This window comes from Coenobita brevimanus, chromosome 11, assembly GCF_032717465.1.
Source record: "Coenobita brevimanus isolate Jiangsu-jjx chromosome 11, ASM3271746v2, whole genome shotgun sequence".
NCBI lineage: Eukaryota > Metazoa > Arthropoda > Malacostraca > Decapoda > Coenobitidae > Coenobita > Coenobita brevimanus.
This window is the reverse complement of record NC_136964.1, coordinates 10488417-10505755: the sequence shown is the minus strand read 5'-3', so window position 1 is coordinate 10505755 and position 17339 is coordinate 10488417. Positions and strand designations below refer to the sequence as shown.

General features: G+C 41.2%; 1 protein-coding gene across 1 annotated transcript; it reads right to left on the bottom strand.

The window, feature by feature from the left end:
- Positions 1 to 10805: 10805 nt before the first annotated feature.
- On the bottom strand, positions 10806 to 12992 carry LOC145411005 (uncharacterized). Its single transcript, XM_080281067.1, has one exon. It carries the CDS (start codon positions 12981 to 12983, stop codon positions 10806 to 10808), a length of 2178 nt encoding a protein of 725 aa, XP_080137193.1. The 5' UTR covers positions 12984 to 12992.
- Positions 12993 to 17339: the final 4347 nt, after the last annotated feature.

Here is a 17339-nt window from a genome sequence, read left to right as displayed (position 1 = left end):
CATATTTATTTTGGTTTTATTAAAATGCAACGTTGGGTCTGGTTAGTACCTGGATGGGTGACCGCCTGCGAACACCAGATGCTGTTGGCATCCCTACGTGTCAAGTGGGGTTGGTGGAGGATTAGTGCCCCTTCCTTTAAAACAATTAACTCTAAGCCCTTGGCCACCCCGTTTGGGATACATGGCGTCTGGCAATGAATGAATGAATGAATTATTAGTATTTTGAACTCCCCCCATTATTTTTATTTTTTTACCTGTTTTTAATGTGTTTTTTTCACGCCCCATCCTTAGTACAGGTCAGAATGATGAACTTATTTCCTTATTGCTAAAAGACCCAGATGGGGAATGAGAGACTGACTAGGAGTGTGAGTGAGGTAGAGGGGGAGATCAAGAATGAGATGGAGTGGAGATATATGAGAGAGATGGCAGAGGATCGGATGATATGGAGGTAGTTTGTTTATGGCCTCCCCTTATGGGATTAAGGCATCTGGCAGTAGATAGACAGAAAAAAACAGAACTCTAATCAGAACAAGTATGGTACAAAAATTATCATCATAGAATTAGTATAAGAATATAGCCCTATTGATTTGGAGAACTATATTTGATGGAGTGGAGAGGTATATGTGAGAGCTGGGGGGGAGCGCAGGGAAATGGTGGGGGACGTGGAGGCAGTTTGTTTGTGGTCACCCCTAATGGGATTGGGGTGTCTGGCAATGGATAGATATTTCTAGCTGGATATTAGACTTTGAATTATACCATATTATCCCCATCTCTGTAATGACATTTTTTAGGTTATTCTTGATCCCCACCAGGCAGTTTAACGTAGGATAAACTTCTTGTACTGAAGAAGTAATGAAGACTACTTACAGTTCTTTCACCTTGACCTGGCTCAAATTTTTTGTATTGTGGCTTAATACTTGTAGCTCAGTGGCAGAATAAGACAATACTATGGTTCTACAGCCATTCTGTAGCACTTTGATATTCTAAAATTAATCTCTTGGTATAGCTCACGAGATGGAGAGGTGATAGTTTTAGGCCAGGTCTGTATTTCCTGCTTCCCATGATCTCCAGTCTTTCAGATGCAGTGTGTCCAGGCATCTTGATATGAGTGGATCTTGAATTTCTCTCTCTCTCTCTCTCTCTTTTTTTTTTTTTTTAGCAATTTGTGGGCTTCTGGCCTTTGGTTCCTTCTTCCTTGCATTAAAAAAAAAAAAAAAAGTGTAGTCTTTCCCTCAGAGTTTATTCTGAGGTGAAAACAGTTGGGGAAAAATAAAAAGCAAAATATTCTCATTGAAACTGTCAAAAACAAAGCCTTAACTCCTTCACTGCACTTACGTTTTTATGGTTCTGTTGCTGTTTTATGCAGTTTGAGAGACTTTGAATTGCTGGAGTTTGAAATAGCCATCGTCAACTCTACCTCAGGGATGTCGTTTTCTTTCGTTCTTTCTGTCTTTCTTTTTTACCCTTATTTTTCCATCTCCAATCACTTTTGTTCAACTTGGGATAGACATTTTGGACTAATAGTATGAAATATGGAGAAATGACATTTTAGGCCAGGTTCAAGTGAAAAGAGTATAGCACAAATCCTCCCTAAGTGCCATAAAACCATCTAGAAATAGGAAGAATTAAATACAAACATATGTAATTAAGCTGGTGGGTAAATATTCTTTCTTGGTGAGATATGGGAGAATATTAATTTTCTCCAACTGATTAACTCGTGTGATGTTACAATGAAATGGCGATATGGAGGCGATTTGTTTGTGGCCACCCCTTATTGGATTAAAGCATCTGGCAATAGATAGATAGATAAATAGTTACCTGGGTCATATTCTCGTCAGTTAAGGAAGCTCCCTAACACCTCTTTCTTAGTGATTTATTTTGCATATTACATCATACATAAATCCATCCAATATCATCATACTCTGCATAAATAACACATAAGGGATATTAACCAGCTACGTATATCCAAAAATAAATTGCTAAGGAAGAGGTGCTAGGAACCTCTCACTTGACAAAAATACAAGCCCTGGAATAAAATAGAGTTGTGCCGAGCCTGGAAGGGTTAATGGTACCAGTCTTAACATTCAGGCTTCCATCACTTATTCTCAGCTCAGTAAAATCATCAAACATTAGGTAGGAAAGAGTAAGTGAGATGTTTTTATCTGTGGAGTTGGATTTTGAGGGCCTGAATGGTGAGTGTGTGTGTGTGTGTGTGTGTGTGTGTGTGAATGAGTGTGTGTGTGTGTGTGTGTGTGTGTGTGTGTGTGTGAATGAGTGTGTGTGTGTGTGTGTGTGTGTGTGTGTGAATGAGTGTGTGTGTGTGTGAATGAGTGTGTGTGTGTGTGTGTGTGTGTGTGTGTGTGTGTGTTGTGCTTCACCCCATCCTTAGGTGGGAAAGGAGGTCTGAATGATGGTGTATTTATTTTTTTATCTTGTATTCTTGCTGTAATCAGATTGTTAGAAATATATTATAGTGATCCCCATATGAGAATACAGTACCGTATATGTGTAGTATGCAGACGAGTTTCTAAGGAGGAGGTGCTAAGAAGCCTTCACTAGAAAATGAATTGGTATTTTCCCCTTTAAGTCTCAAATTTCGTTTTTTGACCAGAAGAGGAAACTGTGAGTTCTAATAGAAATTTTAGTTGCATATTTCGTTTTATAATTTTGTATTTTTCCCTAATATTTTTATGTAAATTTTTATTGAATAAAATACTCTGCTTAAAAACAATAACAGCCACTTCCATATTATTCCTTCATAGGTGTAGGTGCTCAAGGCTAGGCTGCTGAGGACCAGGATATTTAATGTCGACAGTATAGTGATGTAGTAGTAGTAGTAGTTGCAACCGCAGGTTTCTCTGTGCATTGCAGGCTGAATATGATCCCTTCCTGCAGTTCACCATCCTCTGTTCAGGGGATAGGGAGGGTGATGAGAGACAATTGTATAACTGGGCAGCTCCACTGGCCAATTATAGTGGTGTCACCACTTTAAGGTGCCAGTCCCCAGCACCAATACAGTAATGTGCTGGAGAGGGATGTCTCAATGTAGTGGCACTGATGTAACTATCCAACTTCCTTCTTATCCACAAAAGAAGGATGGTGAACTGCAGAAAAGGTACCTTGGTCAGTATTTTATTGGAGTTCATGATCAGATAATTTTGTGGCCACGTCAACAGCAACAAAAGTGCTGTACAATGATTTCTGAATAATTTTTTATTCTTACGGAGCCCAGACAGTTTTAATCAGCTAAGGAGGGAAGTCTGGTATTAGAGGGGTTATAATAAAGGCTATATCTAACCCTATCAGTTTAAAAAATATCTCATGCTGAATAAGGTGTTGGAGAAGGACCCTTTTATTTGGTAGCACTGATATAACCAGGCTGTTCCACCGTCTGGTTATAAGAATATCCCTCAGTAACTTGACATGTGAGGTGGTGTGTCATGTATGGAGGGATATATATATAGAGATAAAGAGACATTCCTAAGGGTGCCTCTGGAAAAAGTGAGCAGAGAGTGAAAAAGAGTACCCACATTTAACATTGCTTCTGTTGTGTGCATGTTTTTATGCATGCAGGTTCTTCAAACATCAATTTGTGAATACTGTACTTTTATTTGAAATCATAAACATGGTTAGCAACATTAAATATCTGTTCATATAAATTTCCAACATCATAACACTTTGGCAGCTTAATCTGGTGCAGTGTAAGAAAAAATAATAATCTTTTTTATCTATCTGTCTACTTATAAACCTTAACCCTGGTGAGAATGACCAAATTACCTTAATATCATCTTCTTCATAGCACCCCATCTCACCCTTCCATCTCATCCTCAGTCTTCCTTTCTCTTCTCTCACTCTCCACCTCATTCACATACACTCCCAGATCTCTCCATGTAGTTTTCACCTCTCCCCACAACACCTGCAGAACACCCTCCTTTTCATACTCACCTCTCTCCACCTCATTCTGTCTCTCTCCACCCAGTCACCTGTCATATACTCTCCTAGTCAGTCCTTTTCTCTCTGCCTTGTTCTCGGTTACCTCCGACCTACCCCAGTATCATACAAACCCCAATAGTTTTTTTCACTTTAACTTAGCCTAGATTTTTTTTTGTTTTTGCAGCTTGTTTCATGTAGATTGATGGCAGAAAAGTGGACACTCAGTTCTGAATATTTTTTCATACACTCGTAGATAAGTTTCAACAATCATTGCCATTTTTTGTACTAATTTTAAAACTAATAAATGCGTAACAGATAGGTACTGAACTGTTAAGTATCCCTTGAATCAGGAGAAATGTTATTAGTTTATTCTTGCTCCTTTTGGGTGATTTTATTCCGCTTAGAGGGGTCAGTTAAACTGCCTCGTATGAAGAAATACTTTAATTTTTTTCTGGCTATTGGGTTACTACATTAGTCAAATTCTCAGCAGGAAATAAGACAAACTTTGAATATCCTAAGTTGAAGAATGAAAATAACCATAAAATACTGTAGCCTAGGCAAAAACATAGGTACAGCCATGAATAAAAGGTCATCGATATGTCTCTGCTGATGCTGGCAATGATAGGTGTTGCATGAACTATACTAATGTGACAGTAGTAGGAAGCAAGCAACAAAAGAGGAGGGGTACTCTCTGTCCTTTGGTGAGGAATGAGATACATGGAAGCAAGACACAACGCCAGCAGTGGACTGTCGGAGACCTTCTGCTCATGAATGTATATTTAGAGTGTCACTATAAAACTCAACAAACTGTACAAGGAAATATGATAAGCCATCTGGTAAAACAGGTACTGTAATTAAACATATAATCCATCACTATACAACTGTACTTTATAAGCTTAAATACATTGTAGCCAGCCATCTCGCCAACCCTAAGTGTCCCTTATATGTTAATACAAATCAGGATCTCAAGAGTAAGAAGGGCAAACCAACTGAACATGTGAGATAATTGAGGTTAAATATTATGATCTGTATTTTCATTTATGTACCATACTATATCTTAGGAACCATCGTATGATTTCTCGAAGTATTGGGAGTGAAGATTGATTTATAACAGACAGTGTGACAAATAAAGGCCCATCTGTATTAATATGTTCTGTGCGTGGTTAGACTCTTTGTACATACAGTCACTCCATAAAGGATGTCTACCCGGTTATATAGTTTTAAGGTGAGTGCCAAGGTGCTGGAGAGGGACACCTGCATGTGATGGCACCAATATGACTGGGTCGATCACTGCCTGGTTTTGCAAACGTCTCTGATTTCCCTCCTCGTCCCCCCAAAAGGAGGAAGGTGGACTGCAGAGAAGGACAGTTTCAGCCTGCAGTCCACTGGGTTCATATTCAGATGAGCCTCAGGTTGCAGTTACCACTACTACAACATATAATCTGAACTGTTAACTTGGGGAATAGCAAATCTACTGCTATAGGTGGAAATGAAACTTTTAATAGCCAGTTTTTCTGTAATTTAATATGATGTAACAGCTAAAATGAATAATAAATGCAAGATACTCCACATGGTCTCAGATGATAAGAAATTTATTAAACCTCACTTGACCAACTTAGTGCTTGCTGAAAAACATAAGTCCAGAGTAGGTTGATTTGCCCTTCTGACTTTGAGGGTCACAGAGTAGTAAGGTACTGCCTTCACACTACCCCCAGCATTCCTTATATCATCAACATTGCCATCAGCACTATTCCAATCCAAATCCACAAGATAATTTCATAATTTTATACTCTCAGAATTGGAAGATTCTTTGGCATAATTTATGACTAATGATAGTCAGTTCACAGTTAAAATTAATATTTGAATTTTAATTTAAAATTAATATTTGAATTTAAATAATTTAAATTAATAATTAATTTTTTTCAAAATCAGTAACCCATGCTGTATGATGACGCCACAGACCTGTAAGGGGTGGCCGTTTGTCTTTTGAGTTAGTTGTTTTACGGGGAGAGACATTAGCCCTCCGCCAACCCACCTGTTGATATGTAGGCAACATGTATGGGTTGGTAATATAGTTACCACCCAGCACTGTAAATGGTTTTTGCTTATAGGGAACCATAAGGCTTGTCACTCAGTGTGAAGCCACCTGAAAAGGAATGAAGAGTAATAAAAAGTGACAGGAAAGATGGGAGAAATAGAAAGAAAGGAGGACACTCACAGGATGATGATTATAAACGTGAAGGAAGAAGTAGGCTGCACTACATCAAGTGGGTGGATGATGGTCGCCACCACCTACCACCAGACAATAAATAACAATAATACAATAATAATAATAGTTATAATAATAATACTAATAATAATAATAATGAACATCATCATACAACAAGGATTTACTGTCAAAAGGTAACGGAAAACAAGACTCTGCAATTTGCCTTCCATCTCAAATTTCACCCACAGCACACATTACAATCCTCTCTCCTTAATAAGTTAGTTCATGATTACTAACAGCTTCACCCCTTCAGTACAACAATACCCTTATATTTTACTCTATTTCCAGACAAAGTTACTACAATGCAAACTCCCAAATCCAAAATGTGTGGATCCAAAGGCTTTATGGAAGTTAGAATATTTTTGAAAGTAAAATTATAATGGTAACAGAAAAAAGTAAAAACCAGCCTACAGTACCATAAACAGGAAATGCAGTGAAGTACCGTGTATTAGTATGGTATCAACTGTTGGTATACTTGTCCACAAATAAACATCGTCTTCAAATATACATTGATTGCATAAGGACAGAGGATATTAACACCCCCATATTGCATGAAAAAAGTATATTGGAAAGTGTAGGTTTTTGGAGATCGGATGTTTGGATTTGGGAAGTTCTGTATTCTGTTTGAGAGAGACTTTTCAAGACTTCAGGAGTTGGATACAGCCTTCATTAAACCCCTCACAATAGGAGTATCCCAGAATTTAATAACGGGCTAGTAATAAATAATTGAATAAATGTGTCGCTGTACTAAAGGGGTTGTATTTAAGAGCAATACTAAGGAAGTGTGTTTATATATCTGGGCCAAGAGTCACAAATAAACGTACGACCAAACTGCCTGTCGTGACTAAGATAATTTTTGTTGAAAAGATATGGTAAGGAGGGGACATAAACTTATCATGTCTTGCTCTTTGTCTGTCTTTTTACCTATAGCTGGATGCCTTAATCTCATTAGGGGTGGCCACAAACAATGCTTCCATTTGCCCTGTCCTCTGCCATTTGTCTGCCCTTCCTCCAACTCACACTCAGCTGTCTCATGTACACTATCTCTACTTCATCCCTTCATCTAAGCCTTGGCCTCCATATCCCTCTCCCCCTCTGCCTCACTCACACGTAGTCTCCAATTCCTTTTCCTTTCCACTGGCCACACCATCTCAGCATTTCTCTTAACACTTTCAGTCACATCCAGATCATTGTACAAAAACAAATTCAAGTTATGATTTTCCGGTTGTAGCCAATTAATCTGTGTAGACTGAACAAACAAAGAACAGAGTAGGTAAAGTGTTCCCATGTCTTGTTTTTCATACAGATTGTTTGTTTTTATATGATGGAAAAACAAGGATGGACTCTGTAAAATTACCCATAATTTTTTTTCCTCTTGCAGAAATAAATGGGAATTATAGCATCAAAATTTATCATAGAATTTACTCTACAAGTGAGCAGCAGGGATAGACCAAGGATGAGATGGAGGGATGGAGTGGAGAGAGAGAGAGGGGAGTGTGAGCTGGAAGGTGGGCAGACAAGTGGTGGGGGAGAGGGTGACATGGAGGCAGTTTATCTGTGGCCAACCATTACGGCATTAAGGGGTCTGACTATAGAGAGTTCAGCACAAGGAAACAGCAGATGAAACTTGTACAGCTCATTTTCTGGCATAAACAAATTCAAGCTACAACAGGGAGACAATTGTAGGTCTTTTTGTGATTCTCAGACCCATGATTTCTAAAAGCATACATTTTTCAATATCACAATTTTTTTTTTTTCATAATTGCACAGACTTCCTGAAAAAAAAAATAGCCACTTAACCCTTGAGCCTGTTTTTTTTTTCTTTCTTTCTTTTTTTTTTTAATAGTTTCTTGTTGCTGCTGTCAGACAATTTTATTCACCTTTGACTCAAATAGTGTTTAGACATAGCCCTGGTAAACCTCTTCAGTACGAGAGGGGTGAATGCTTCCATGTAGTGGCCCAGTACAGCCAGCCAACTCCACTGCCTGGTTATGAGTCTCCCAGCTCCCTCCTGATCCCCCAAATGGAGGATGGTGAGCTGTAGGAGAGGGTCAACTTCAGCCTGCAGGCCACCAGGTTCATGTTTCAGATGAACCTTAGGCTACAGTTACTACTCCGATACTAATATGAAAGGGGTGCTGGAGAGAGATGCCTTCATGTGGTAATGATGTAGCTGCCTGGTTATACAAATGTCCCTCACGTCCCATCCCAAACACTCACAAGGGGGGATTGTGGACTCCTAGAAAGGACAGCTTCACCCTGCAGGCCAACAGGTTTGCACTGAACCTGTGGCTAAAACAACAGTAGGCCCTCCACATTCATGCAGTTCCTACTTGCTGGGTTTGGTTATTCGCAAAGGCCAAGTGGCCATTCTTCAAGAACGTCTGTGAAGCTTCGATAACATCTGAGGAGTCTCTAGAAGTGTACAACAGCATAACTGGGGTTCCCCTTAAGGCTTTGTTCTCCCCTGCACAGCCTTTTCCATGCATTCTCACATGGCCTGCACTCCTACTTCCTTGCTTCTGTCCTGCATGAACTCCCTGCCTCAGTCATGCAGTAACCACTGCCACATACAGCTGTACCCACAAATTTCGAGTCCATGTCTGTGTACTTTTGTTTCTTCTGTGACTGTATTCTTGTGTTGTACCTTACTGTCATACTAATGGTTTCTAAGATGGCAGCAGTGTCTGGTGCTGACAGCACCCCTGAGTGGCAGGAGGTGATACCTTAGGAGGAGAAAGTGAAAGTGCTTGACAAGGTGAACCAGGCAACTGAAAGTGCTGAGTCACTAACTGACTGCCAATTTTGTAATTCATCCCACCCTTACTACAGTACTGCAGTCAATACTTTACTGTATTGAATTGTTCTGTGCTATACCTGTGTTGCATGGACAAATCCTAATACATTTTGAATATGTTGGCTCTAACCTCTGATGATGTTTTGGGACAATGCAAAGGGTTATTAGGCAACCATAACTGCAGGGCCCCTTTTGGGGGGCATGACCAGTTTGCTGAAATTCTGAATACACGAGAATCAGTGTCACATAACCAATGCAGATTGGAAGGCCTACTGTACCGTACTACTGTTGTTAATATGAGGTCTTTCCTAAAGATTTAATTGAACTTTGGGCAGACTGAACTGAAGCAATCAGATATAGTTTTAGTAAACCCTTCAAAACAAGAGGCCATGCCTAAGGTGAAAAAGTAGTCTGGAAGCAGGAAGAATACATTGGGGAAAAAAAAAAAAAAAAAAAAAAAAAAGGTTCATGGGGTTAATGAAAGCACAGTTCGTGGCCATTTTCTTATGGACGGACTCTGTCTTTGACACTCAACAATATTAACCCATTCAGCATGAGGATGTCTTTATCATTTTATTCTTGCTGTCTCCAAATAATTTTACTCAGCTTTATAGTCACTCTTCACACTAGAGGGGTTAGACACAGCCTTCATTAACCTCTCTGCAGTTTTTCTCCCCTACATTTGTTGATGCCAAGTACCAGCAGCAAGAATAACAACAAAATGTGCCTTTGTATGTCTTTTTCTGTTCTGATCTTGTTGACACTGGACTGGTTTATTCAGCCAGGGAGATGTCCTCCTTGAAAGATTAATGAAGGTTATATCTAACCCTTCCACTCTGAAAAGTGTCTCTGATGCTGAGTCAAATCATGTGGAGATAATATGAATAAAATGTAAATGATGCCACTGTGATGAAGAGGTTAAACAAACCATATAATATACCAATAATCCCACATTACAAAATTTTTTGACAAAGTTAATAATCTATAATTATAATTATCTTTCTATATAATATATACATATTAACTGTACAGGTATCTGTACTTATGAACTCTAAATAGAATTTGTACATACTGTACTTTAATAGTGCTAACTTGGTGTGTACAGCAATAACCTCACTATATCAGGCACCTTAAACTCCCTGAATATGGTGGCTTGTGCACGAGGTCAGTGAGTTGTAGTGTGAGGCATGACAATGAGAGCAGGGGGAGTAATTTTTGAGCTGTGTTTTGATGGTGAGGCTTTACACTGAGGGCAGAGTGACTCTTTTGTTGCAGTTATATTGAAGGACTGCCATTTTGTGAGTGAGATGCACAGGGTGTCAGCTGTGAAGAAAAGATCCACATATGAAAGTATTTACTGAAAAAATACAACAGGGGATAGTGACCTGTCTGTGATTTATTGTGTGAGAGTGAGGTCAATGAGGTGATAAGTGTGTTGCAGTGTGAGGCGTGGAATTACAGTACCGGCGGGGAGTTTGTGTATGATTTGTATTTTGTATTATAGTGCTGGGGAGGGATGACTTCCTGTGGTGGCACTGATATAAAGTCCCACAATTTCTTTCCTCCCATCATAAAGCAGGAAGGTGGACTGCAGGAAAAGGGCAATGTTTTGATGATCCTGGGGCCATAACAGCATTATATATTTTGGTGTGGATTATATTTTGTACTGTGAGGGTCAGCATGAAGGCAAGGATAGGGCCAAAGGTATGTCTGATATAGTAAGGCTTCACTGCAACAAGACATAAAATTTACCTCTATATATCACCTAAGGGGAAGCACTACTACCAGGGTGATGTGTAATGAAGGTCAGGCATGTAATACTCCACCTCCCTGCAGCCCCTCCACCCCACACGGCACTAGCTGGCGGCCCCCTGAGTCACTAGGCTCCTCAGTGCAGTGGAAGAGGACTTGGTGGTTGGAGAGATCGATGCCTGAGGAGAACTGTAGGAAGCAGACCTGGCACTCAAACACCTCCTCCTCACACTCCACCTTACAGAACACATCCTCGCACTCCACCTTGATCTCTGGCTCACACTTGACCTTGCACATGGGGTTGTCTTCGCTGTACAGTGGGGAGCGAGGGTACTGATGGTTTGAGGGGGAAGCACCGAAGGATTCAGTAAATATAATCTCGTCCACCTGCTCCTCTTTCACGGTCTTACCCAGCAGTTCTGTGGCACTGTTACTCCCAGCCGCTAACATTCCCCGTAAAATGCTTTGGCTCCCCCCAACCTCACGACCTGAATCTGAAAGTGTCTCTGGGCGGTTCGTCTCTGCCAGGTTTTTAAAGTTCTGCAACAGGCGACTGAATAAGAAGTTCGTCTCTACCTTTGGGATTTCACAGTTCTCACTCGACACTACCTCACCACCAGCGGGTTTTAAGAGATACTCCTTCAAGAGAGACTGGGGTTCACTAGCCTTGTTCGATTCCACACTCCCAGTCGTCATTGTGGCAGTGTCTTCTTGTACTTTTTTCTCCTTCGGTAATTTGCACGGGCCTCGTTTACCCGGCACTTCACTCACGAGGCCTTCGCTGTCGTTCGGATCTTTGGTAACTTTTCGCTTGCCCTTCCTCCTCCCTAGCTTTGTGCGCTTCAATGATTGTTTTTTCTTCCTCTTTTCACCCACATCACTTTGCTCACACCCCATAATAAGCTGTAGGAGTCTGGATGGAGGTCTGGGGGAGGAGGTATGAACAGGCTTGCATTTTATACTTTTGTGAGAATTTGCGTTCTTCGGCACAACCTCAGGAATGCAGTCTTGGGGTATAGTTTTATAGTTTGTGGCAGTTATATCCTCAGTCTGTGATACCCCTCTCTTCTCTCCACCAGCATTCTCTTTCTTTCTCCGCCTGGACTTACGCTTTCTCGGAGTATCATCATTACTACGTACTTTCTTTGCCAGCCAGTACGTTGGTTGCCACTCCAGATCATCCTCCTCAGACTGTGACGATTCTGCTGATGACCACTCCAGCATCACCTCCCTTGTTGTGCTTCCCGAGGCACACTCCAACTCCTGGGCGACGTTCTGCTGGTGCTGAGCGGAGAAGGCAAGTTTCTGGAGAAGGGCAGAAGTGTGCATTTCCTCAGGTGGGTGATTGAGCTCTTCAATTAGCGGCATCTGTGTTTTCAAGATCTCTCCAACTCTGTCACAGTCCATCGCTGCCTCGGTTTTCAGCTCGTTTTGCGGTTTTTTTGTGTAATTATCAATTCGATGACGCATCACCATCGCCATCAGCATACCACTAAAGGGTGTGGCAAAGGTGTCCAGCCTGGCATTCCCATAGTTCCTGGAATAACTGGTACTTCTAACAGGGTAGTGAAGGTTCCTCATAATGTCTGCTACTTCCAAGTCCCTAATATCGTGATGTGGCAAACTGTTCATGGTGGACGGGGTGCTTGTGCTACTGGTTCCGGCCTCGGCATTTTGATGGAGTTCCTCGAGGAGCGACGCATACGGGTAGTGAACACTGGTGGTCCTCAGGGTGTCAAATATCCTCTCGGGCAGTACGTCGGGCTCGGAACTTTGTACGTGACCTGCCTTGTCACACAGGGTCTTAAGGCAGGCAGCGTAGGGGTAGAGCATTGAAAAGTCTGACGTGCTGAGCTTCTGCGTGGGTGATACTCTACTCTTCCTCTCTCTGGTTCTTGGTTTTCTCCGCTTCCGAGCCAGCTTTTCTGTTGTCACTGGAACATCCTGCAGGCTACATGCGTTGTTTACTTTGCTGTTTTTAAGCACGGATCTGATCTTCTTCTGCCTACCCTTTCTCCCTCCCTTCTTAACTGGGATCTGATTAGGTTTATAATCAATATCCTTATCTGGAATCTGATTGGGTTGATACTCGATCTCTACAAAATCCATAGCATTGAGTTCCGGCTCATCTTCCTCCAGCGCACCATGTGGAGGCCTTGGTCGTTTGGACTCTACTTCTGACTGCATTTTCTCTGCCTGTGGGACGGAGCCGCCAGTTTCCCAGTCAACCATTCTGTAGTGCGGTGCTGATGGAGCGGTGGTAGTGGCCCAGATACATCATTTGCAGGGGGAACTTCACCATCAATGCCACTAGTGTGGAAGTCATACTGAGGAAGATGCTTGGCTATTTATGGAATTTCCAATTCAATGTGCAGATACTCATGCTGGCAGGGCAGCTGAGTAACTGATAATTTTAATTCATTTTGCTGTCCAGCACCTGAAACAGACAAATAAACATTAATTAAACACTATGATTTCCAGTAAAGCCTGGAAATATATCAGCTGGTCCCTCCATTTCATCCTCAGTCTCCCCCTCCACCATTCATACCCCTTCCATGTCTGTCTCATTCTCCACTCTCTTCACATGGCTAGTCCATCTCAAGGTACTAGCAGTGCTTTCCAGCACATCAGTTATGCTAAACCTTAAATACACTTTTCATAGAGGCCAGAATTGAAACCAGTGGATGCCAAGTTATGACCAAAGAATGCCAATGATAGGGCTGAAAGATGCCAATTGAAGGAAGTGGCTTTTACAGGTTAGGTTGGTCTTGTTTTTACAGGTTCATGCCACGCTCATAAGTACGTCTCATCTCAGTTTTCAGTATAAACAGTATATCTTTTATCTGTCTATAGACGGACACCTTAATCCAATACGGGGTGATCACAAACAAACTGCCTCCATGTCGCTGTGTCCTCTGTTTTCATTATAACCACTGTATAATAATTAGCTTGGATTCCTGGTTTCTCAGTTGCATTATATTCAGTACTTAAATACCATAGTTAGCTCAGATTTTCAGTTTCCTCTCTCTTTACTTTCATTACTTTTGTCTCATGTGGGTTTCAGTCACAGGCCAAATGACCATTCATCATATTTCACTTTATAACCCAGCACTTTTCCTGATCTTATTTTCCCTTCCCAATTTTGACGGAGACGAGTTTAGAGTAAAGGGGTTAGGCAATATCTTTCCCAAGTTAAATCTGTCTTAGTGCTTTGTACAGGATATGGGGAAAAAAAAGTTCACAAGTAACTCTGGTAAATTACCAATATGCTGGGAATCGAACCAGGGACTCTCAGATGAGAGCCAGGCAGCATACCACTACACCACGACCAGGTAAAAGTTAACTCACGTTGTCACAATCTTGTAACCAACGTCCCTCCGCCCCCACTGTGGGCATCAAGAGGATGAGTTAACCCCCTGGCACTCGGGCAAGTAGATGCTTTTAATCTATCCCAAACACTTACGGCAAGTCAGAATGAAGGGAGAAACCTGTACTGTACACAGGAAAAATCATCTGGTAAATTACCAATATGCTGGGAATCGAACCAGGGACTCTCAGATGAGAGCCAGGCAGCATACCACTACACCACGACCAGGTAAAAGTTAACTCACGTTGTCACAATCTTGTAACCAACGTCCTTCGCCCCCACTGTGGGCATCAAGAGGATGAGTTAACCCCCTGGCACTCGGGCAAGTAGATGCTTTTAATCTATCCCAAACACTTACGGCAAGTCAGAATGAAGGGAGAAACCTGTACTGTACACAGGAAAAATCATTCTGACTTGCCGTAAGTGTTTGGGATAGATTAAAAGCATCTACTTGCCCGAGTGCCAGGGGGTTAACTCATCCTCTTGATGCCCACAGTGGGGGCGGAGGGACGTTGGTTACAAGATTGTGACAACGTGAGTTAACTTTTACCTGGTCGTGTGTAGTGGTATGCTGCCTGGCTCTCATCTGAGAGTCCCTGGTTCGATTCCCAGCATATTGGTAATTTACCAGATGATTTTTCCTGTGTACAGTACAGGTTTCTCCCTTCATTCTGACTTGCCGTAAGTGTTTGGGATAGATTAAAAGCATCTACTTGCCCGAGTGCCAGGGGGTTAACTCATCCTCTTGATGCCCACAGTGGGGGCGGAGGGACGTTGGTTACAAGATTGTGACAACGTGAGTTAACTTTTACCTGGTCGTGGTGTAGTGGTATGCTGCCTGGCTCTCATCTGAGAGTCCCTGGTTCGATTCCCAGCATATTGGTAATTTACCAGATGATTTTTCCTGTGTACAGTACAGGTTTCTCCCTTCATCACAAGTAACTGCCATTTTTTTCCCTGATATAAATTATGCTGTAGATTGTTCTGTTTTATTTTTTTTTAAATTTGGTTTATCAAAATCATTAAATTTGGGGAAGGGGAGGGCTGCAGTTTGAATATTATTTCTGTGATGGTTTTCCTCCAAGATTATTTTGGAAGTGTCAAATCCAGCTGTCTGCACGTCAGTAACATGGTTTAGTCCTTCCACTTTCACTAATCAGTATAACTGCGTTGCATGTACATTCTGATTAACCGTATGAGGATGAGTGGTCCCCAGTATGCAAAATATATTGTCTCAGTGGCTAGAAGAGAATACTCTAGCCTAGTTTGGGTATGCGGCTGGATCCTGTGTCCGGCTCAGGGAAGCTGGACGCCCCTGCCCTGCATAGTCCCGGGTCACCCTTGGGCAAGGTGTAGCACCCGTTAGCCCACCAAAAAGGTAGTAGGTGGATGGTTACCATCGTCCCGGGAGGTACTACCATGGCAGTGACATGGTAGCTGGCCTTGCACAACACTCCCAGGCGGGGAACTCAACCACATTTACCAAGTACCTGTAGTCAAAGTCTGGGCTGCAGTCAAGATTTCTGATGTGAAGGGTTAGTGTATTAATTTTTTTGTTTTATTATATTATTATTATTATTATTTTTTTTTTTTTACATATATACCAGTAACTGATAACAGCCACTCACATGCTTCACCCCGTTTCTGTTCTGAACATGTTTGGTTATTATTTCAGAATAACATCACTTGATCCTGGCTTGTTTGATAGATACCTCAGCCATCATATGGGTAAAAACTATCTTATGAACCATTTTGTAGCTACATATTCATTTAGCTATGTATTTTGTTACAGACACTTGCAATGGTCGTTGTTAATTCGTTAAAGACTTTTTTATGGTACATTTTTGAATTTACAGATCCATTTATGTATAGTCTTTAGACAGATCACATACAGGCTTTAAAAATTTGCTGTTTTGGACATAGTATAGTATTTTTCCTGATTACAACATTTGATTTTGCTGGTTTGATGGATTTACAGATCCATTTATGTATGTTCTTTAGACAGATCATGTATAGGCTGAAAAATTTTGTTGTTTTCGACATATTATAGTATATTTCCTGATTACGGACATATTACAGTATTTTTCCTGATTACAACACCTGATTTTGCTAGTTTGATACACACTCCACCTGTCACATGGGCAATAAACTGTCTCTTTGAAACCATTTTGCGGCTACAGGTCCATTAATGTATTTTATTAGACAAACCACCCATAAACGTAAGCTTTCTCCTGTTACAGATGGATTCCAGTATTTATCCAGGCAGACACCATTGGATTTTCTTAGTTTGACATATACGCAAGTTGTCAAATGGGTAAAAATTGTCTACAGCCTGATGCATTAATCCCACAAGGGGTGACAACAAACATATCGCCTCCACGTCACCCCGTCCCCTGTCATTTTGTTGTCCTTCCCCCCAGCACACACACACATACATACACACACACACACACACACACACACACACACATTCTCATTCCTGGTCTCCCCCTCCTTGCCCCCTCTTCACCTCATTCACATTCATTCTCCTCTCGATCCTCTCCACAGGGTTAAACCAATCTTGAATAATAATTTCAGTGCTTCAGATGCAGTTTTGTATATTATTATAGACAAACCACCTATTAGCTGTTGAATTTTTTGGTTTTGACTGAGTTTTGACTTTTTTGGGGGAAAGCATAATCTGATTTTTCTCGTTTGACAGATGCCCAGGCAGCAAGAGGGTTAAAAAACTATCTTAATAATTTCAGTGCCACAGATGTATTTGTGTAGATTTTTTACCGTAGAAAAGACACCTGTTAATTATTCAGTTTTGCTGATATGGTAAAACTTTGCCTTTTGTTTAGGTTAGCACTGATTTTCTTCTTTTGACGGGTACCCAAGCTGTCAAAATGAGCACAAACTAACGCGGCTAACAGTGAACGAATTTTTTTACAGTATTCTGGCAGACTTTGGATAATTTTGCTTCGCGGAAAAATCAATATACTCAAATGTTTAAGTTCCAACCAAATAAACTTTCACACGGGAATTTATATACCCCAAATTTCCATAGATTTCTAAATGAGGGGCTGTATCTGGGCTGACGTTTGGGTCTACCGGCCTTCCCCACGCCATCATTTACGGCAATATACCTCAAAAATATACCCAAAATGTTAGTAGCGGTATAATTGGCCCTAAATACGAACCATGGAGGTGAAATCGAGGGAAGGCGTAAGTGGGACAGA